We start from the raw sequence: 18,024 nt of genomic DNA on the forward strand, positions 1-18,024 counted from the left end.
CAGTGAACACCCACCCTCTTCTGCCCCAAAGTGTCTCAGTACCCGTCTCTAGAAGGCCCTGCCCTGAACAGGCTCCCCTGTGAGGGGCTCCGGCTCTCCTGAAAAATGTGAGGGGGAGGGAGACAGGTCGGGGGTTCACTTGAGTCCCCTGTCCCCTGTGCCCTTTATGTGGCCACTGGGCCTCTGACCTGGGAGCCAGGGTCACCGCCGTCCAAGCCCACAACCCCACCAGGGCTCCTGTCTGACCCTGCACCCGTCCCCCTGCGGACAGGCATCCACCCTGGGAAAGGAAGTGCAGGTGGCGATGCCAGCAGCCACCCCGACAGGGTCTATCACTTATGGTCACGAATTAACTATTCTAAGTTAATGAATATCCCATTTTCAGAGGTTAACAGAAACAATTTTGAGACTCCGTGATGGCAACATCAGCACGTTAGCATGAAGATTGAGACGATGATCTAAAAAAAAAGAATGAATCAAAGTTTCACATTTCTGTAACTGGTTTATTTGAAGCTTACCTGTCAACCAGAGAACAAGCCATAACAATACAAATATTGATGAGTTCAGCTTCATAGGGAAAGATTCTAATAAGCTCAATCTTTATGCACTAATTTGGAACCAATTTACTAGATATATTAAGCAAATAACATGCAGAGCAGTATGTGGTTTCCCACTATTTGTCTTAGAAGAGCGGACAGAATATAGGTGTGTTACTTTCACTTACGTTTACGTGTACTCTACACAAACACATACACATACGACATACACTTGCTTATATAATCCTACGCTACTTCTGGAATCACACAACTGACACGTAGGTCACTGGTGGTCTGAGGGGGAACGTGAGTGGTCGTGGGGCGGGGATGGGAGGGAGACTCTTCACTACATGAGATTTTACACTTCTTTGCTTAGAACCATATGCAATTATTGGAAAAGACTGGGAAAGATTGAAGGCAAAAGGAGAAGGGGGTGGCAGAGGATGAGGTGGGGAGATAGCATCACCGACTCAAGGGACGTGAATTTGAGTCAACTCCAGGAGAGAGTGAAGGACGGAGGAACCTGGCATGCTACAGTCCACTGGGTCACAAAGAGTTGGACATGACTTAAAGACTGAACAACAACAGTATGCAATTACTGTCTACTGAGAAATAAATTAAGATTCAAGAGCAAATTCGAAGACAAGCAGCAACACACCACTAGTGTACACTACGTTCATCAGGATCCAGGGCGTTTGGGGAAATACTCAGGGAGTGTGGGCATGGGTGGCTTACACTGTCACATAATTTTTTAAAATCTTATGAGTGGCTCTCAAGCTCGATTTCCAAATCTCTAATATGCATTTGGAAGGAAGTGAACACAGCACAGCCGGAGCTGGGTAACTTCTCTGAATGATGCCTGTGGGGCCCTTGGGCTTAGCGTTCATCCAGGCCTAGCTTAGCAGCAAAGAGTGAGGTGACGGGCTCGTCCCCAGTTTCCAGGGCCAGGTCATACGCTGTCTGGCCTCTCGCGTTCTTCTTCTGGACGCTGGCGTTGCATCTGCGAAGGAAAATGGGGGTGAGCTGACAGATTCCGGTCCCTGAGCCTCAGGGCCTGACTCCTCCCTGCTGCTGGGGCTCCTGGGCCCCCGTCCCAAACTTCCCGCGAGAGGCCACCATGACCCAGCCCTCAAAGGCAGCTCTACCCTGAGCCCTTCTGACGGGCTCTGTGATCTCACACGTCCAATGCCAGTCCCAACAGAGGGTTCCCATAGCCTCCACAACCCACAACCAGGTGGATTTAAGGGGGGCAGCATTTTCATTGTGCTTTGAAAAGCTCTTAGTGCCTTGGGAGCCGTGGTGGGATGGTGGCCCCCATTCACTGGGTCAGCTGTTTGGGTGCCAGGACCCCCTGAAATCCTCACAGACCAACAAGGGGATCACTGTGGCAGTTGGAGTGTCCCCCAGAGGCCAAGGAACATACCCCAGTAAGGCAGCGATGCACTCCCTTCCTGCCCGGCCAAGCTGAGTTGCTTCATGAAGAGCTGTATTTTGCAGCCTGTTTGGGTGGGAAAAAATCCCTGGCTAAATCCTTGGTTAGCATCCTTGAGAGACTGGAGAGGGAGCAGGCAACCAATGGGGCCTTGGTTTCACCCATGACCTACTTAACTAACCCAGGAAAATCTCTTGACTCTTTCCTTTCTGCTCCTTTCTTTGGAAGATTAGCAGGGTAAGCTTTGATATCAGAGAAAAAGTTTTAAAGTGAGAAATCCCACAAGGATCTGGTTTATAGTCAGTTTATACTAATAAACACTATGTTAGTGTATTTCCTGCAAGAGTTTGTGGAATGTGTGGGACATGGTCTCACTCTTGGCTTGAATCCTGGCGACTGTCCATATGACAATAACCTTTCAGGGCTGAGGCTCCTGTTCTTGTGTGGGGACAATGACCCTAGCTTCAGTGAGTGTGGCTTGTGTGATATGAAAACAAATACTAGTCTTAGAGCCCCGAGGGCAGGCCTGAGAGGTCAGACAGCATATTTTGCTATGTGCCAGACTGTCTCTCCACGTTGCCTCGTCAGCTTGGCCCAGTGAGGGAGCAGTGGATGCCACAGTGGAGGAAGGGGTGGTACCTGCATTCCAGAACTCACGAAAGGCTCCTGATCAGAGGTGGCAGGAGTGATGGAAGGTGGGAGTCATGGCTGGAGACAGAAATGAGATGAGCAGCTGAAGGTCTGCATTCTCCTGGCCCCTGGTCCTTCCCTCGACACCACCACCCTGTCCCCTGCACATGCAGGTGTATCTGCAGCCATAAACTTATCCCAGTGGAGAAAAAGTGTGGTGGCCTCTTTTGTGAAGATGATACATGCAGCCTCTGGTGAGAACCAGGTCAACAACTCCCATGCCCAGAGGGAAGCCTTCCACTTGTCCCAGTCTGAGAGCAGCTTCACAGACTCGCCAAGCCCCCCTCATTTGATAAGCTCCTGCTATATACACAGAATTCCCACCCACCTAGCCCATTTCCCATTCGCAAACCTGAATGGATGATAAACAATGGTGCACATCTGAGAAAAACTGGCAGCATCAAAGAGAAAACCAAGACACACAAACATAAGAAATTTAAAATGACTGAAGACAAAAACAGAGGCTGTGAAGAAGAAGCAATCAGAACCAAAAGGCTCTCTTAGAAAGTAAAGTTCCAGATGTTCAAGCTGGATTTAGAAAAGGCAGAGGAACCAGAAATCAAATTGCCAACACCCGCTGGATCATTGAAAAAGCAAGAGAGTTCCAGAAAAACATCTACTTCTGCTTTATTGACTATGCCAAAGCCTCTGACTGTGTGGATCACCACAAACTGTGGAAAATTCTTAAAGAGATGGGAATACCAGACCACCTTACTTGCCTCCTGAGAAATCTGTATGCAGGTCAAGAAGAAAAGGTCAGTTTTCATTCCAATCCCAAAGAAAGGCAATGCCAAAGAATGTTCAAACAATCACACAATTGCTCTCAACTCACACACTAGCAGATAAATGCTCAAAATTCTCCAAGCCAGGCTTCAACAGTATGTAAACTGTGAACTTCCAGATGTTCAAACTGGATTTTAAAAAGGCAGAGGAACCAGAGATCAAATTGCCAACACCCGCTGGATCACAGAAAAAGTGAGAGAGTTCCAGAAAAACATCTGCTTCTGCTCTATTGACTAGGCCAAAGCCTTTGACTGTGTGCATCACAACAAACTGTGGAAAATTCTTAAAGAGATGGGAATACCAGACCACCTTACCTGCCTCCTGAGAAATCTGTATGCAGGTCAAGACGCAACAGTTAGAACTGGAAATGGAACAGCTGCTGCTGCTGCTAAGTCACTTCAGTCGTGTCCGACTCTGTGCAACCCCACAGACGGCAGCCCACCAGGCTCCCCCGTCCCTGGGATTCTCCAGGCAAGAACACTGGAGTGGGTTGCCATTTCCTTCTCCAATGCATGAAAGTGAAAAGTGAAAGTGAAGTCGCTGAGTTGTGTCCGACTCTTAGCAACCCCATGGAATGCAGCCCACTAGGCTCCTCCATCCATGGGATTTTCCAGGCAAGAGTACTGGAGTGGGTTGCCATTGCCTTCTCCTGGAACAACAGACTGGTTCCAAATAGGGAAAGGAGTATGTCAGGGTTGTATACGGTCACCCTGCTTATTTAACTTATATGCAGAGTATATCATGCAAAATGCTGGGCTGGATGAAGCACAAGCTGGAATCAAGATTGCTGGGAGAAATATCAATAACCTCAGATGTGCAGATGACACCACCTTTATGGCAGAAAGCAAAGAACTAAAGAGCCTCCTGATGAAAGTGAAAGAGGAGAGTGAAAATGTTAAAAAGTGAAAATATTAAAACTCAACATTCAGAAAACTAAGATCATGGCATCCAGTCCCACCACTTCACGCAAATAGATGGAAAACAATGGAAACAGTGACAGACTTTATTTTCTTGGGCTCCAAAATCACTGCAGACAGTGACTGCAGCCATGAAATTAAAAGACACTTGCTCCTTGGAAGAAAAGCTATGACCAACCTAGACAGCATGTTAAAAAGCAGAGACATTACTTTGCCAACAAAGATTCATCTAGTCAAAGTAATGGTTTTTCCAGTAGTCATGTATGGATGTTAAGAGTTGAACCATAAAGAAAGCTGACCACCAAAGAATTAATTCTTTTGAACTATGGTATTGGAGAAGACTCTTGAGAGCCCCTTGGACTGCATGGAGAGGCAACCAATCAATCCTAAGGGAAATCAGTCCTGAATATTCATTGGAAGGACTGATGCTGAAGCTGAAACTCCAATACTTTGGCCACCTGATGCGAAGAACTGACTCATTAGAAAAGACTGTGATGCTGGGAAAGATTGAAGGCAGGAGGAGAAGGGGACGACAGAGGATGAGATGATTGGATGGCATCACTGACTGGATGGACATGAGTTTGAGCAAGCTCCAGGAGTTGATGACAGACCGGGAAGCCTGGCATGCTGCAGTCCATGGGGTCACAAAGAGTTGGACACAACTGAGCGACTGAACTGAACTGAACTGAGAAAATAAAAAAGCTGACTGTTGAAATAAAGAGTAGTTAGCAAGAGAGCCAAGAAAACCTCTTAAAACAGAGAGAAAAAGGGAGATGAAAAATATGGAGAAAGAAATTTAAAAAGACAGATAGAAGGGGTCAATTCAAGAGGCCCACCATCTAACTCATAAGAATTTTAGAGAATAGAAAAAATAGAAGAAACTTCCCCTGAAAAGACACATGACTTCCCAGACTGAAAGGGTCACCTGGATGAATGAAAAATAGTACATCAAAAAAAATACCCATGTGAAATCTCAGAACATCAGTGATAAATGCTTCCAGGAGGAACAAACAGGTCACAAATAAGAATTTGCTGTAGCATTTGCATGGGCTATGCTGGATGCTAGAAATCATCAGAACAAGGCTTACTAAGACTTGAGGAAAATCATTTTGAACGCAGAAATTAATATCAAGATTATTAGTCAAGAGTGAAGACAAAAGAAAGTCATTCTTGACATTCAAGGACTCAAAAGTTTTTTCTACATACCCTTTCTGAAGAGGTTACCTAAACCCACACTCCAGCCTGACAAGGGTCAAAACCAAGAAAGAGGAAAGAGTGAACAATTTACAGGGGAATTCCAGTGAAAAGAAATGCCATGATGACCACTATGCAGCAAGGCCAGAGAGCTGTCAGGCAAAATCTGACCAGTAAGTATACTCCAAGAAGAAAGCCTCTAAGAGAAAAAGCACTGAAAAAGTAAGAAACCAGATAAGAGTACAGATGTGGTGAATGTGTGTTCTCTTTCAAACCAGAAAAAAACAAAGGCAGTCAGAAAGTCCAAGGGAATCAAAGATACACAAAACATGTACAAGTTAGTCATGGATTGTGAAAAAAACAAAACAAAGCCAAAATGTGGCCTGATTTTGAATAATTTGTGGTGTGTAAGGAGAATCCATTTGACATTTCTGGTAAGAAAATTTTACTTTCACTGGCCTAAGTGTTGTTCTTTTCCTGAACCAACAAACAATAAAATGTAATCAGAATATAGCAATGAATGATATTTATGTAGCTATTATAATGCAATTACTTTTCATACTTTTCAACCATTGGAATCAACCTATGGATGAAGAATGGATGTCTTAATTATGTTAACACAAGTAAACACAACTGTGATTAGTGTTGTAAAAAGTAAGCATTGACTAACAGAAGTTGTGAGATGGAAGGGGAAGGAAAGACAGAGGTGAAAGTATAGAGCACTAATACATACTTGTACACACTTCTCAGTACACAGGTCAGTCAAGCGATATCATTGAAAGATGACAATCAATGTAGAGGAGTTCAGGACTATCATTGTTATTTTCACAGTAATTAATAAAGAACCAAAAACAGTAACAGAATGATCAAAACGTGATGGTGGGGTCAGCAAGTGTAATTACCATTTATCATAGCAGGAATCAACAGATGCTATCTGAGCATGCTAGATCAGGAATGACCCATTTAAGTGTACTGTTTAGTGACAGAGATATAGCTGACTCCCTGGAGAACTTTAAAATATTTGCACTAGTTGTCCTTGAAGACAGAACTGTGGATGAAGAGGTGAAGGTAGCAGAGACCTGCCAAGCTCTTTCACAGGATGTGGTTTTCTTCAGTCATGTCCACATCTTATTCTGATACAACTGAAAAGTTACTTGGTGTGTATGGATTGTTTTCAGCAATCATACACAGTTTAAGAAACCTTTCTGCCAGCCCAGTCATAAATAAGACAATGTCACTAGGACAGGTCCAGAAATGATGAAACTGGTAAATAAACCTCCCATGCCGCTCTGTACCTGAAGCAAGCCTGTCCCAGACTAACTTTGGGAGCCTCTGCTCTGGTCCTGGGGCATGGTGGGGGCCTCTCCTGACCACACCATGCTCAACTCTCTTACCTGGCTTTATTTTCCTTGCAGCACTTAGCATTCTCTGACATGACTCATTCATCTGCTTACTTATTTATTGTCTGTCTCCTCCACTACACTCTGAGCTCCATGAGGGAGGGGTCTGTCTCCATCACTGCTGTGTGTCCACTGCCTAGAATGCTGACCAGCACAAAGTAGGTGCCCAGAAACCACTAGTGAAATGAATATACCAATGAAGAGAATGAACAGACAGACAAACTTGGGGAAGGAGTGTTGCCTCCTAGACTGAGACCCACATGACTTGCAAGAATTGCAGGTACACATGTCTATGAACCTCTGCCTCCAACGGTGGGTGCAGGGAAGCCCCTGCCTGATTTTGGCTCCAGAGTCAGAACTGTCCAGGTGGTAAGACTTTCCGTTTTCCAGAAAGGAAGAAACTTAGCACTTTCAACTGGTTTTTGCTGCAGCAGAACCCTCAGCACCAAGCCACCCCAGTGGTTTCAGGTCTCATCTAATTTTAGATCTTAGCATTCATGTATGTTCTGCCAGCTTACCTGGCCAAGGACCCTGGTCCTGAGTAAATCTGGGTGGTGTGATTGGCTAGTTCCTCCTCATCTTTCTCGAGAGGCAGGAAGTGAGAATGGCTGTGTGCCTTACACCCGAATTCCCACGGCTTTCCAAAGATCTGCCTTTGGTTTGAGGCATAGTTTCTCCTGGCAACTAAGATTTGGGGATCAGCCTTCATATTGCTGTTGGTGGTGGTGGTGATATTATTATTCGTTTGAGCAGATCAACATCACTGACCTGTGAGGCATGGGGAAAATCCCATGTCCAACAGCACTGTGAGGCCATCTCCTTACCAAGGGCCATGCTGGGCCATCTCTTAACATCTTGGTGTTTGTAAGAATGGGCTTTGATCCCTGCTACTTAGATGGTGGCACCTGGACCACTGGCCTCTCCTCAGAGCTTGTTAGAGATGCAGGATCTCAGCCCTGGCCACATCCAGATCTACCGAATGTGCATTTGAACAAGGTCCTTGGATGATTCACATACATGTTACAGTATGAGAAGCACTTATGAAGTTCATCTGCTTAGAGCTTGGGGCATTAAAAAAATACACATGCCCTTTCCTTAACGTGAAAATGTGGAGCTGGGAGGGCTTGGCGACATCTCTTAACAGAAACAGAAGAATTCAGAACTTAAACCCAGTGCTAACACCTTTCTGGGCTATTCTCCCTGGCCCCTCTCATCCCCATCTTATGCACTGTCCATCATTGAGCAGTTGACACTTTCCACTCAAATCCTAACAACCCACCTTTTCATTACCACGGCATCATGATTGCTACCACTAGAGTCCAATCGTTAGGCTCCTCAGGGGCACCTCGAAACACTCATTTCATCCTCCACTAACTCTATGATGTGAGCACAATCACCCTCATTTGACAGATGAGAAGAATATGCTCATTTTCTCCACATTTTGCTCTCTCCTGCCTCCAAACTGTTACATCACCACAGAAGACTACCTCTTCCTCTTCCCCTCACTGTTAGCAAAATTCCCAGGGGTCACCTTCAAAGTGTATGTTTCTCATGAGGTCTTTCAGATCACATCTCCTGGGCTCTAAGACACTTGAATTATTTGTTTACTCCACACACGTGTGGGTGCCTCCTGGTGCCCTTAAAGGTGCCACGGCCACCAGGTCACATGCGACACAGTGCTTGTTCCTCTCTCGGGGAGCTGAGACCACCCAGTTACAAATTCAGGGTGGGGGTGTACAGCATGCTGAGAGCCTGACCACGGAGGTCTCGGTCACACCAGCCTCCTCCTTGTCCTTCACTCTTCCCGCCTCCCTGGTGGTAGAAGGCTTACCCGTCACTTCACACCCTTGGGTTCTGGGGGGGTTCATCATGCATTTCCCATTTGAACTTATTTAGTCACAGGGTCACGGCATCTCCTAAGTAGACTCCTGACCTCCTGCCTTCAGAGCTCTCCCCAGACTGAGAGCAGAGGGTGTTCAGTTTACTGAATGAAGGTGTTGTGGGGGTGAGGGGGGCCGGGTTGCTGATGGCTACATTTTCCAGGTTAGTAACTGATATTTCCCGCGTAACCACAGTTCATTTGGGGAAACGGTAAATCTTCATTGTATACTCTGCTCCTCAGACAAACTGACTCCAACACAGCGAGAGCATGAGATGGAACACACCCTCGTGTCCGAACATCAAGCTGTGAGTTTGCTCCTCCGAGTAGCTAGTCATCGTCATATCAGACCTTCCAGAACACAGTTTTGCAGGGCAAGCATACCGTGGTACTCTGTGAATTTGTATCATAAAGACACTTTTCTACCAATGCACGGCAACGCAAACTGTTTACCCCGATCTAGGTATCTCAGTGAATCAAGGCACACTCTCTGTGCGTAAATCCTGAATTATCTAACAATACATCTCCACAATGAACCTCTCAATACACTGATAGCTGCATTTGCCTTACCTGCCTCCTGGGGCAGAGCTCAGAAGAGCGAAGTTTGAAACTGTTCACAGTTTGAAACTGTGAAGAAGCCCAGCTCCCGCCTAAAAGCAAACCACGTTTCCATGTCCCTCTCCTCGTGAGGCCTTGCATTTGTGCTTCTAAAGTTTGCTGGCAAGAGGTATCAGCTTTGGTGGCAGATGTGTATTACTCCTTGGCCATCCACTTTCTGTCCAGGAGATGGTGAAGGACAGGGAAGCCTGACGTGCTGCAGTCCATGGGGTCGCAAAAAGTCGGACATGACTGAGAGACTGAACAACAAGATCCCCTTTCTGCTGAGTATGAGTTTATTCTGGTATGAAAGATACAAACTGGGGAGCCAGAAATCCTAGGGAGGGGCTTTCTACTGCCTGCCAGGCTGCTTGATAGAGGTTACTTCTGTAGAGACCACCTGGGCAACCTCTCCATCAGCTCAACCAGCTCGGGGTGGGAAAGAGCATGTGAGTCCTTGTTTGTAAAGGGCCTCTTCTAAAAGAAAGTCAGATCTCCGAGGGGCTTGTGCCTAAAGATCTCAGTGCAGCCTTAAGCTCATGTCCAGGCTCAGGCCCAAACACTTCGAACTAGCGAATACTAGCCAGTCTTAGCAGAATTGGCTCTTGGTGGAAAGATCTGTTTTCCAAACCCCATCCTACATGACCCATAAACTGTTAAACAGTAACTCAGACAACGCAGGGGGAAGTGAAAAAGGGCTGTTACATACACTCAGCCAGACCATACAGCTGCGAGCTAGACTTAGTAGAAATGCAAGGAGATCACCCATGGGTAAGATGTCAGTTTACAGAATGACAATAAAGCAAGAATGGGAACTGAGGAGACCAAAGAGAAACAGGTCCTCTGATCCATGTCCAGATTAGTTTTATGCTCTTAGTTGGACTCTTCATAAAGTCAAGACTCATTGCACTTAAGCACCGATTCAAAACATGCTTGAGAGATTTTTGTAAATCTTTCAAACCACAAACATTCTTAGATGCAATTTAAAAATCCTTGTCTTGGACTGCTGTGGTGGTACAGTGGATAAGAATCTGCCTGCCAATGTAGGGGACACAGGCTGGATCCCTGGTCCAGGAAGATCCCACATGCCGTGGGGCAACTAAGCCGGTGTGCCACAGCTACTGAGCATCCGTGCCTAGAGCCTGTGCTCCCCAACAAGAGGGCCACCATGTGAGGAGCCCACGCACCGCAACGAAGAGTAACTCCCACTCGCCACAACCAGAGAAAGCCCGCACAGCAACAAAGACTCACTGCAACCCCCCAAAAAAGTCCTTGTTGGAATTATACAAATATAAAGTACACCTTAACACAAAACAAGGTGGCATTATTTCTATTAATAATGATAATGTAAGTATAGGTAAATGAAGAAACTTACAAGGTATGACGCATGAGAGCAGTCAGAAAACCTGAGAAAGTAAATTCCAGGCATCAAATGCATTCACCCACATCCCAAACATTCTGCTATAAAGTGAAACTAAAAAGGGGTCCTGTCTACTGACATGGGGTCCTATTGGACAGAAACCTTTGAAAACATACATAGAAAAATTGAGGGATTTTGAATAAAAAGGCTAGAGGACATTTTGAAACAGAGGAAGACAGAAGTGAAGCTACTGAATTTTCATCCCCTGTGCTCCTTGCCATCCTCAGAGGCACAATTCTTAGAGGGACCCCACCTGGTCTCAGCAATAGCGAGGGAGGCCGAATGGCTGATCTGCGATCAGGGCAGTGGGATGTGAGCTGTTAACAGCGAGGCCCTGGACTCAAAACACCATCCACCCCAGTTTCCAAAGTGATTTGCAAGAGAACAACAGAGTCACCAGGCCGGGCGGCTTGAGAGGCAGGTAAGTAACCATCCCATGTCTCTGGGGGTCTCTCTGTCCTGTTTCTTGGCTGGGGACACCGAGGCCCCAGGAGATGAGGTGCTCAACTCAGCTTCCTCCCAGTGCTGTTAGTATCCGGAGATGCCAGGACAAGGTTTTCTTTCTGCAGTAACTTCACGAGTACATTTCCATGGGGAACACTCTCACCATTTCAGATCATGATGAAAACTTGGCTTAGCACCCAAGGACTAAGGATTTGTGGCCCCACAGATATAAATAAATTCATGAGCTAACAAACTGGATCATCATTTATAAAAGCCACTAAAAGATGATCCAATGATCGGTTTAAAAACCTTTGTTTTACCCAGATTTGGAAAACAGACAACAGTCAAGTCTCTCATTCAGGCCACAGTGGGTTGAAATGGTCCTTAAGTGACTGAGGTTGAATGGGGTGGGCATGTAGACGTACAGTGGAGCCCCGCCAGCCCCCCGCTGGCTGCGACCTCACCCAGCACTCTCCCCTCCTCGCGTCTCACTTACGGGCCCCACTGCTGGTCCACGTCCGCTCCTCTCTGCACGAGAACCGGGATGGCTTCGTGGTGTTGGTTCATGGCAGCCAGGCTCAGGACGGGCCGGTCTTGGTTGTCACTGCAGTTGGGGTCGGCTCCCTGCCACGTGGGGAAAGGGACAAACTCGCACAAGAACCTGTGTGCCGTGGCACCCGCCTGCCCTCCTAGTAGCAAGTCCCTGAGAGAAGTAAACTGCTTAGCTCAGGAGAGAGGAGCAGGCAGCCCAGGACCAGTTCTGAAGACAGAGCTGCCGCGTCACATGGGTGATAGACTCGAGTTCCTGTCCCTCCCACCCCCGCCCCCCACCCAGCAGGAGGCGCCCCCAGAGAGACCACTCTGCTTCTTCAGGACATAGGAAGCTCGCACAGGGTCACAGAGCACGGGTTCTGTCCCCGAGCCTGCAAGTTATTGGGGTTCCTGTGCACTTTTCAGCCTATTTTTTTTTTTTTTTTGCTATAAAAATTAGCAACAGGTAACAGTGTGAAGTGGTTTTTTTTTTAATGTGGATCATTTTTTTAAAGACTTTATTGAATTCATTACAATATTGCTTCTGTTTTATGTTTTGGATTTTGGGTCACAAGACATGTGGGATCTTAGCTCCCCCACCAGGGATGGAACCTGCACCCCCTGCATTGGAAGGAGAAGTCTTAACCACTGGACCACTGCGGAAGTCCCTACTGTGTAGGTTTTGACTAGCCGCTGGGCCCGCTGCCTGGACAATTTCTGATTAATCAGTTCTGTGCGTGTGCCCGAGATGGGGCAGAAGGCCGGCTGTCCTCACCTCATCCAGCAGCTGCTCCATCACAGATGCTCTTCCCTCTCCTGTGGGTCCAACCTCCTTCAGCAGAAGCCTGTCTTCAGGCTGCAGGAGCAGAGAAGTTGGTCATTTGTGCGGCCGCGGAGTATTTTTACTGGCAAGTCCCAATGGCCCAGCTCAACTCTCAGGTCAAATGTCTCCTCTCTGGGTTACATTTGGTCCCAGAGACAGGTGAGCGTGAGCATGTGTGCACGCGTGCGTGTGTGTGATGCGTATGTGTAGGGGTGTGTATGTGTGTGCATGCGTATGCAGGCGTGTGTGTGTGGTGTCTATGTGGTGTGTAGGAGGTGTGCATGTGTGGTATGTGTGATCCTCAACGGCCAGCAGCACAAGTAAACACATCTAAAGTAAGCCTGGCCTGTCTCTAACATCTTGCCTGGGGGAAGGACTCCACACAGACACTCTTTTGTGCTACTAAGGACAGGGATGCAATGAGAAACCTCACAAAAGACTCCAGAAACCCCACACTAGTTTTATTATCAGTGTTTCTAGGAAAAGCAACCAGGTGAACCCTGAAATTGACTCTGTATGTGGTGTCCATTGCTCAGTTGGGTCTGACTCTTTGCTACTCCATGGACTGTAGCCCACCAGGCTCCTCTGTCCTTGGGATTCCCTAGGCAAGAATACTGGAGTGGGTTGCCATTTCCTTCTCCAGGGGATCTCCCAGGGATCGAACCCGGGTCTCCTACATTGCAGGCAGATTCTTTTTTTTTTTTTTTGCAGGCAGATTCTTTACCATGCGAGCTTATGCTTGATAACGTGTTTGAAATCAGCCTGTATCTGAGCACCCGCCTGCAAAGAACGCCTGCTGCAGGCTGGGTGCTGGTGTGTGAGCCGGAGAGGTCCGGGGCTTGGTGTGACTGAGGATGAAGGAAGAACCGACACTGTCCATATCCACCTGCATCTTGGGCGGGGCCCCTGGCTCTGGGCTCGTGGCTAAGCACCTCTGTTCCCCTTGCCACAGCCAGAGACGTCTAGCCAAAGGGCAGGATGGTGGGTGAGCAAGGGCACCCATGTCTCTTTCTGTCTCCAAAGGTCTCCTTAAAACTATTCAGGGCCATATTTGTAAAAAACTATACTTGAACAGCTGTGGGAAATCTGGAAAGGGTACCATCTGTGGATCAGAAATGGTGAAGAATTCCAGAGGTAGAAAATAGATGGAACCAGATGGATCAGGAATCGAAGCCAAGAAGAAAAGCAAGTGTGGACCCCAGAAGTGTAAGAGGGTTCTCCCCAGGGAGCCCAGAGGGAGGGCGGGCGTTGGGTGTGGCTGAATCCACAGCGCATTATTAAAGGGCCTTAGTGTGAATGTGGGGATGGCTAGCGCCCCCCTCTATCCAGAGCAGAAGGGTATAGCAGGGTGGAGGTTTCTGCTGCTGCTTAAACCAGATGTTTTCCAGACGATTCATGGTTTGCCTAACAGAGGCTTCTACTGGGAACATGGGGCCCAAGAAAGTGAAGGGCAGAGCCTAGGCCTCTATGATGGACACAGGAAGGGGTTGGAGGGCCAGGAAGGAATGGAAAACACCACAGCACTCACACCATCACACTGTCCACCAGGTGAGAAGCCTTCCCACGCCAGCCACTTTAGGAACCCTCTGCCGACAGGGGCCTCAGGCCCACACCTAGCCGGGCACCCAGGCTGGGCTCCTGTGCTGATCAAACCAGCCCTTCATTTGTCAACATGACCTGACAACCAAGGGTCAGCACATGTTTAAGACAAACCAAAAAAAAAAAAAAAAGAAAGATGAGCAGATGGAATTGACCCTAGAGAAAAAGCAGAGGTGGTTCAGGAGACTGGGGAGAACTGTAAAATAATTTCAGTGAATAATCTTGAGAGATTTTAAAGGGTTTTACCCTCATAAGGTGGAAACACAGTATAAAAAAAAAAGCAAACAGAAAATGAAAAAGTATTCTTTCATTAAAAAAAGTCTCAAAATGGGGTGGGAGGTGGGTGGGAGGTGACATGTGTATACCTATGGCTGATTCATGTTGATGTACGGCAGAAACCACCACAACACTGGAAAGCAACTATCCTCCAATTAAAAATAAATAAATCTGTAAAAATCTCAAAATGAGACACTAGATGCACAGGCTGAAGCATCAAGGAGCATCACGTACCGAAAGCTGCTGCTTCTTCTCTTGAAAGGGTTTGGTCTTGAAATTCTTGGTCCTGGTGACTTTCTCCTCGGTGTCAGGAGCGCCCTGGCTGTAGTCGCTCACTGGAATGACAGGAGTCCAGGACCGAGTGGCGCCCCCTGCCACTCCCCTTGTGTAAGATCCACTCTCCCTCCCCGTGTGCCCCCTTCGAAGTCAGGAGGAGGAAAAGGCTTTTATAGAAATTTCTATTTGATGAAACCTGGCAGAAAGGACTCTTGGGGCCAGCCCTCTCATTCCAGAACTAGAGGACAGATGAGAAGGAGGGGAAAAAAAGAAGCTACAGTTTTCAAGCCTCAAACAGTACCCCCTGCCCCAATCTATCTGCAAAGGTCTCACCCTTGACTTCCCGGAGGCCAGAGGAGGTAACAGGGCCTGAAGTAACATGTGAAAGTGATAGGTGTGGCTGGCCAGCAAACGGTAAGCACTTCTCTGCGGTCCTTGCTGAGTCACTGTGTTGTTTTTGGTCCACCGTCCTTTTTTATTTTTATTAAAAAAATTTTTTTTTGATGGGCACCATTTTTAAAGTCTTTGTTGAATTTGTTACAACACTGTGGCCTCTGCTCTATGCTTTGGTTTTCTGGCTTTGAGGCACATAGGTTCTTAGCTTCTCGACCAGGGATCGAACTCGTACCCCCTGCACTGGAAGAAGAAGTCTCAACCACCCGGACCACCAGGGAAGTCTCCTGGTTTTTCTTTTTTTAATTATTATTTTTCTTCCAGTTTGGTTGAGATGTAATTGACATAAGCACTGCCTAACTTTCAGGTGTGCAGCATGATGACTTAGGCCACAAAACAGCGATCACAAGAAGCTTGGTGAACAGCGTCATCTCATACAGAAACAAAACTAAAGAGGCAGGAAAAAATATTGTTCCTTGTGATGAGAACTCATAGGATTTGTTCTCTTAACAATGTCCATATATAACGGGTCAGTGTTTTAAAGTTCCCGGAAAGGGGACAACTCACCCAAGCTGGACCCGCTGCCGAATAGCCCGTTCCCACCCTCAGTGATGCTGCTCAGGAAGTGGTCACTGAAATTCATCGCCTTGTTCAGGTAAAAGTTCTGGCCAATGAAAAAATTCATGCAATGTGAATGACGCCACGTCCCCGCAGAAAGAACGGTCTCCCTGCTCACCTGCCCCTCTCTCTCGGTTAATGATGGACGGTCAGGCCTGAAGCCTGGCCATCCTTCTGGACAGCTCCCTGGCCTCACCGTGATGCTTTGTCCGTTCTGCCTCTTAAACGACGCCTCAGTCTGGCCCCTCCTCTCTCACCAGGAACATGGCAACAGCCTCCAAATGGGTTCCTGCCAGCCCATCTTCCCGCAGCTGCCCCAGCCCCTCTACACAACGTGTATGTAACTGTGCCCTCCCAAGTCTTGGCTGCAGAGTTTGAATCCTGGTGCTGTCACTTACTACCTTAGGAGCCTTGAGCCTCAGTTTCCTCATCTGTAAAGTGGAAATATTATGACCAGAAGGTAAAATGAGGTTACATGGATGTCTATAAAATGAGGATGGGTGGGACAAAGGCCAGACCTGGAATTCCGATCCACCTGGACCATTGCACAGCGTGGCATCTCGCCCACCCCACCATGGGGCCACCCACTACTTCCTGAGCACAGAACACACAGGCTAAGAAGAAATATACTGTGAACCTGGGGACACTTCTCCCACTTCTGCATGATGGACAACCTTGTAGGTGCTCTTGGTGGCTGCCCAGTTCCCCTAAACCTGTCAGTTACCATCCCAGCTGCTACGCTGGCTGCTAACAACTCACGGCTGACCCCTGTCCCCAGCTGCCATCAGTAGGTGGATGCTGACTTGCCCTAGTGGTTATGTCCCTCCCCCCAACTCAACTGGGGACAAAGGTGGTAGGGCCACCTTTGATTCACATGCCAGAGCTCCTGGTGGATCAGCTAGAGCCCTTGTCATTCAGCCTCCCACCATCCCCCCCAACCCTATCTCCTGCATCCCTCAGTCTCATTCTCCTGAAGCACCTCCCCTCCTAAGTTCTCCTGCAGCCACACAACAGAAATCACAGCATTGAGTGCTTTCCTTGGTTTCAGAGCACGTTCACGTGCATTTTCCCATTGGATCCCGCTTCCAGCCTCCCTGTAACTTAGGCATGCCCTAGGCATCCATCCTGCCAGGTCATGGCCATGGGCAAGTTCCCCCTTCTTTTCCTTGCCTTCTTCACTCATCTTCTCAATCCATTCATTGCTCTTTTTGTATACTGTGACTTCTTGTCAAATGAAACTAAAGCTGCCAAACCCATCAATTAGTGTTGGTCACACACAGGCTCTGTGACAATGTTCCAGTTACCACATAAGAGGGCAGGTCAAGGGATATATGGCCACAAAGTTTGGCTTATTTGTATAGGCAAAGAGGTCAAAGTACATACAGCAAACACTTGTGTCAGCCTTTCACTCAGACTTCAGTGAGTGTAAGTAACTGGAGAACTAAAGGACCAATAGGGTGATAATTCCTGTTCTCATAACATCTTTATGTGCCTGAAAGCTGGCTTCTCTGAGGTTTAACTCAGTTACTTATCTAATTCTATGAAATTGCTAGCCTACAGTTACTGGAAACTCTTCATTTCTGTGGATTATGTAGAAGCATTTCAATAAATTATAAGCTACCCTTTTCTAGGTCAGTCAGTTCTCAAATGAATAACTTTTGACAGTTTTACTCACCTTGTTTGAGACTTGAATATAATTCAGCCTGATGCTGACTTCATAGCCATCCTCATGAACAGTAGCAGAGATGAGCTTGTAAAAAAAAGTGAGAGAGAATTCACAACCAGGAGTGTGGGACTTAAGGCCCTGAGGCACAGCCAAGAAACTCTGAGATGCCAAACTGTACACATAATCAAGTATTTCACTAATGCAAAAGAAGGCAGGAAAAGAGAAACAAAAAACCAGATGAAACAGAACACAAAGAGCAAATGGCAGACACAAATGCATACTTATCTATAATTCCATTAATCATAAATGAACTAAATACTCCAACCAAAGAGTCAAGACTGCCAGATTGGGTTAAGAAAGCAAGACTTAAATTTATACTCTCTGCAGAAGATATACTTTAATTAAGTCACATGGCTGCAAGTCATCAATTAGGAAAAGGTAACCTGGGGTGGGGGTGGGGCAGGTCCTTGGAAATCAAGGACCAGATATTCAGGTGAGCTACTGTCTCTGTAAGTGCCAAAAGGAATTTAGATCAATGGGGCTCAGCAAA

At 47.0% G+C, this 18,024-nt stretch overlaps 1 protein-coding gene across 4 annotated transcripts in view; it reads right to left on the reverse strand.

The window, feature by feature from the left end:
- Positions 1-484: 484 nt before the first annotated feature.
- Positions 485-18,024, reverse strand: part of DZANK1 (double zinc ribbon and ankyrin repeat domains 1) — a 49,696-nt gene continuing 32,156 nt past the window's right edge. For 2 of the 4 annotated variants that reach the window (XM_061126419.1, XM_061126417.1), the window contains 7 exons: positions 17,484-17,558; positions 15,758-15,854; positions 14,756-14,856; positions 12,599-12,679; positions 11,789-11,916; positions 1,960-2,034; positions 485-1,536 (listed from right to left, as the gene is read on the reverse strand). In XM_061126419.1, the coding sequence (XP_060982402.1) occupies positions 1,413-1,536; positions 1,960-2,034; positions 11,789-11,916; positions 12,599-12,679; positions 14,756-14,856; positions 15,758-15,854; positions 17,484-17,558 (681 nt within the window). In that variant the 3' untranslated portion in view covers positions 485-1,412. Of the gene's footprint in view, positions 1,537-1,959; positions 2,035-2,607; positions 2,677-11,788; positions 11,917-12,598; positions 12,680-14,755; positions 14,857-15,757; positions 15,855-17,483; positions 17,559-18,024 lie in introns of all 4 variants that reach the window. The other 2 variants (XR_009690049.1, XM_061126418.1) reach the window with 2 other exon arrangements.

Source organism: Dama dama, chromosome 23 (genome assembly GCF_033118175.1).
Source record: "Dama dama isolate Ldn47 chromosome 23, ASM3311817v1, whole genome shotgun sequence".
Lineage (NCBI taxonomy): Eukaryota > Metazoa > Chordata > Mammalia > Artiodactyla > Cervidae > Dama > Dama dama.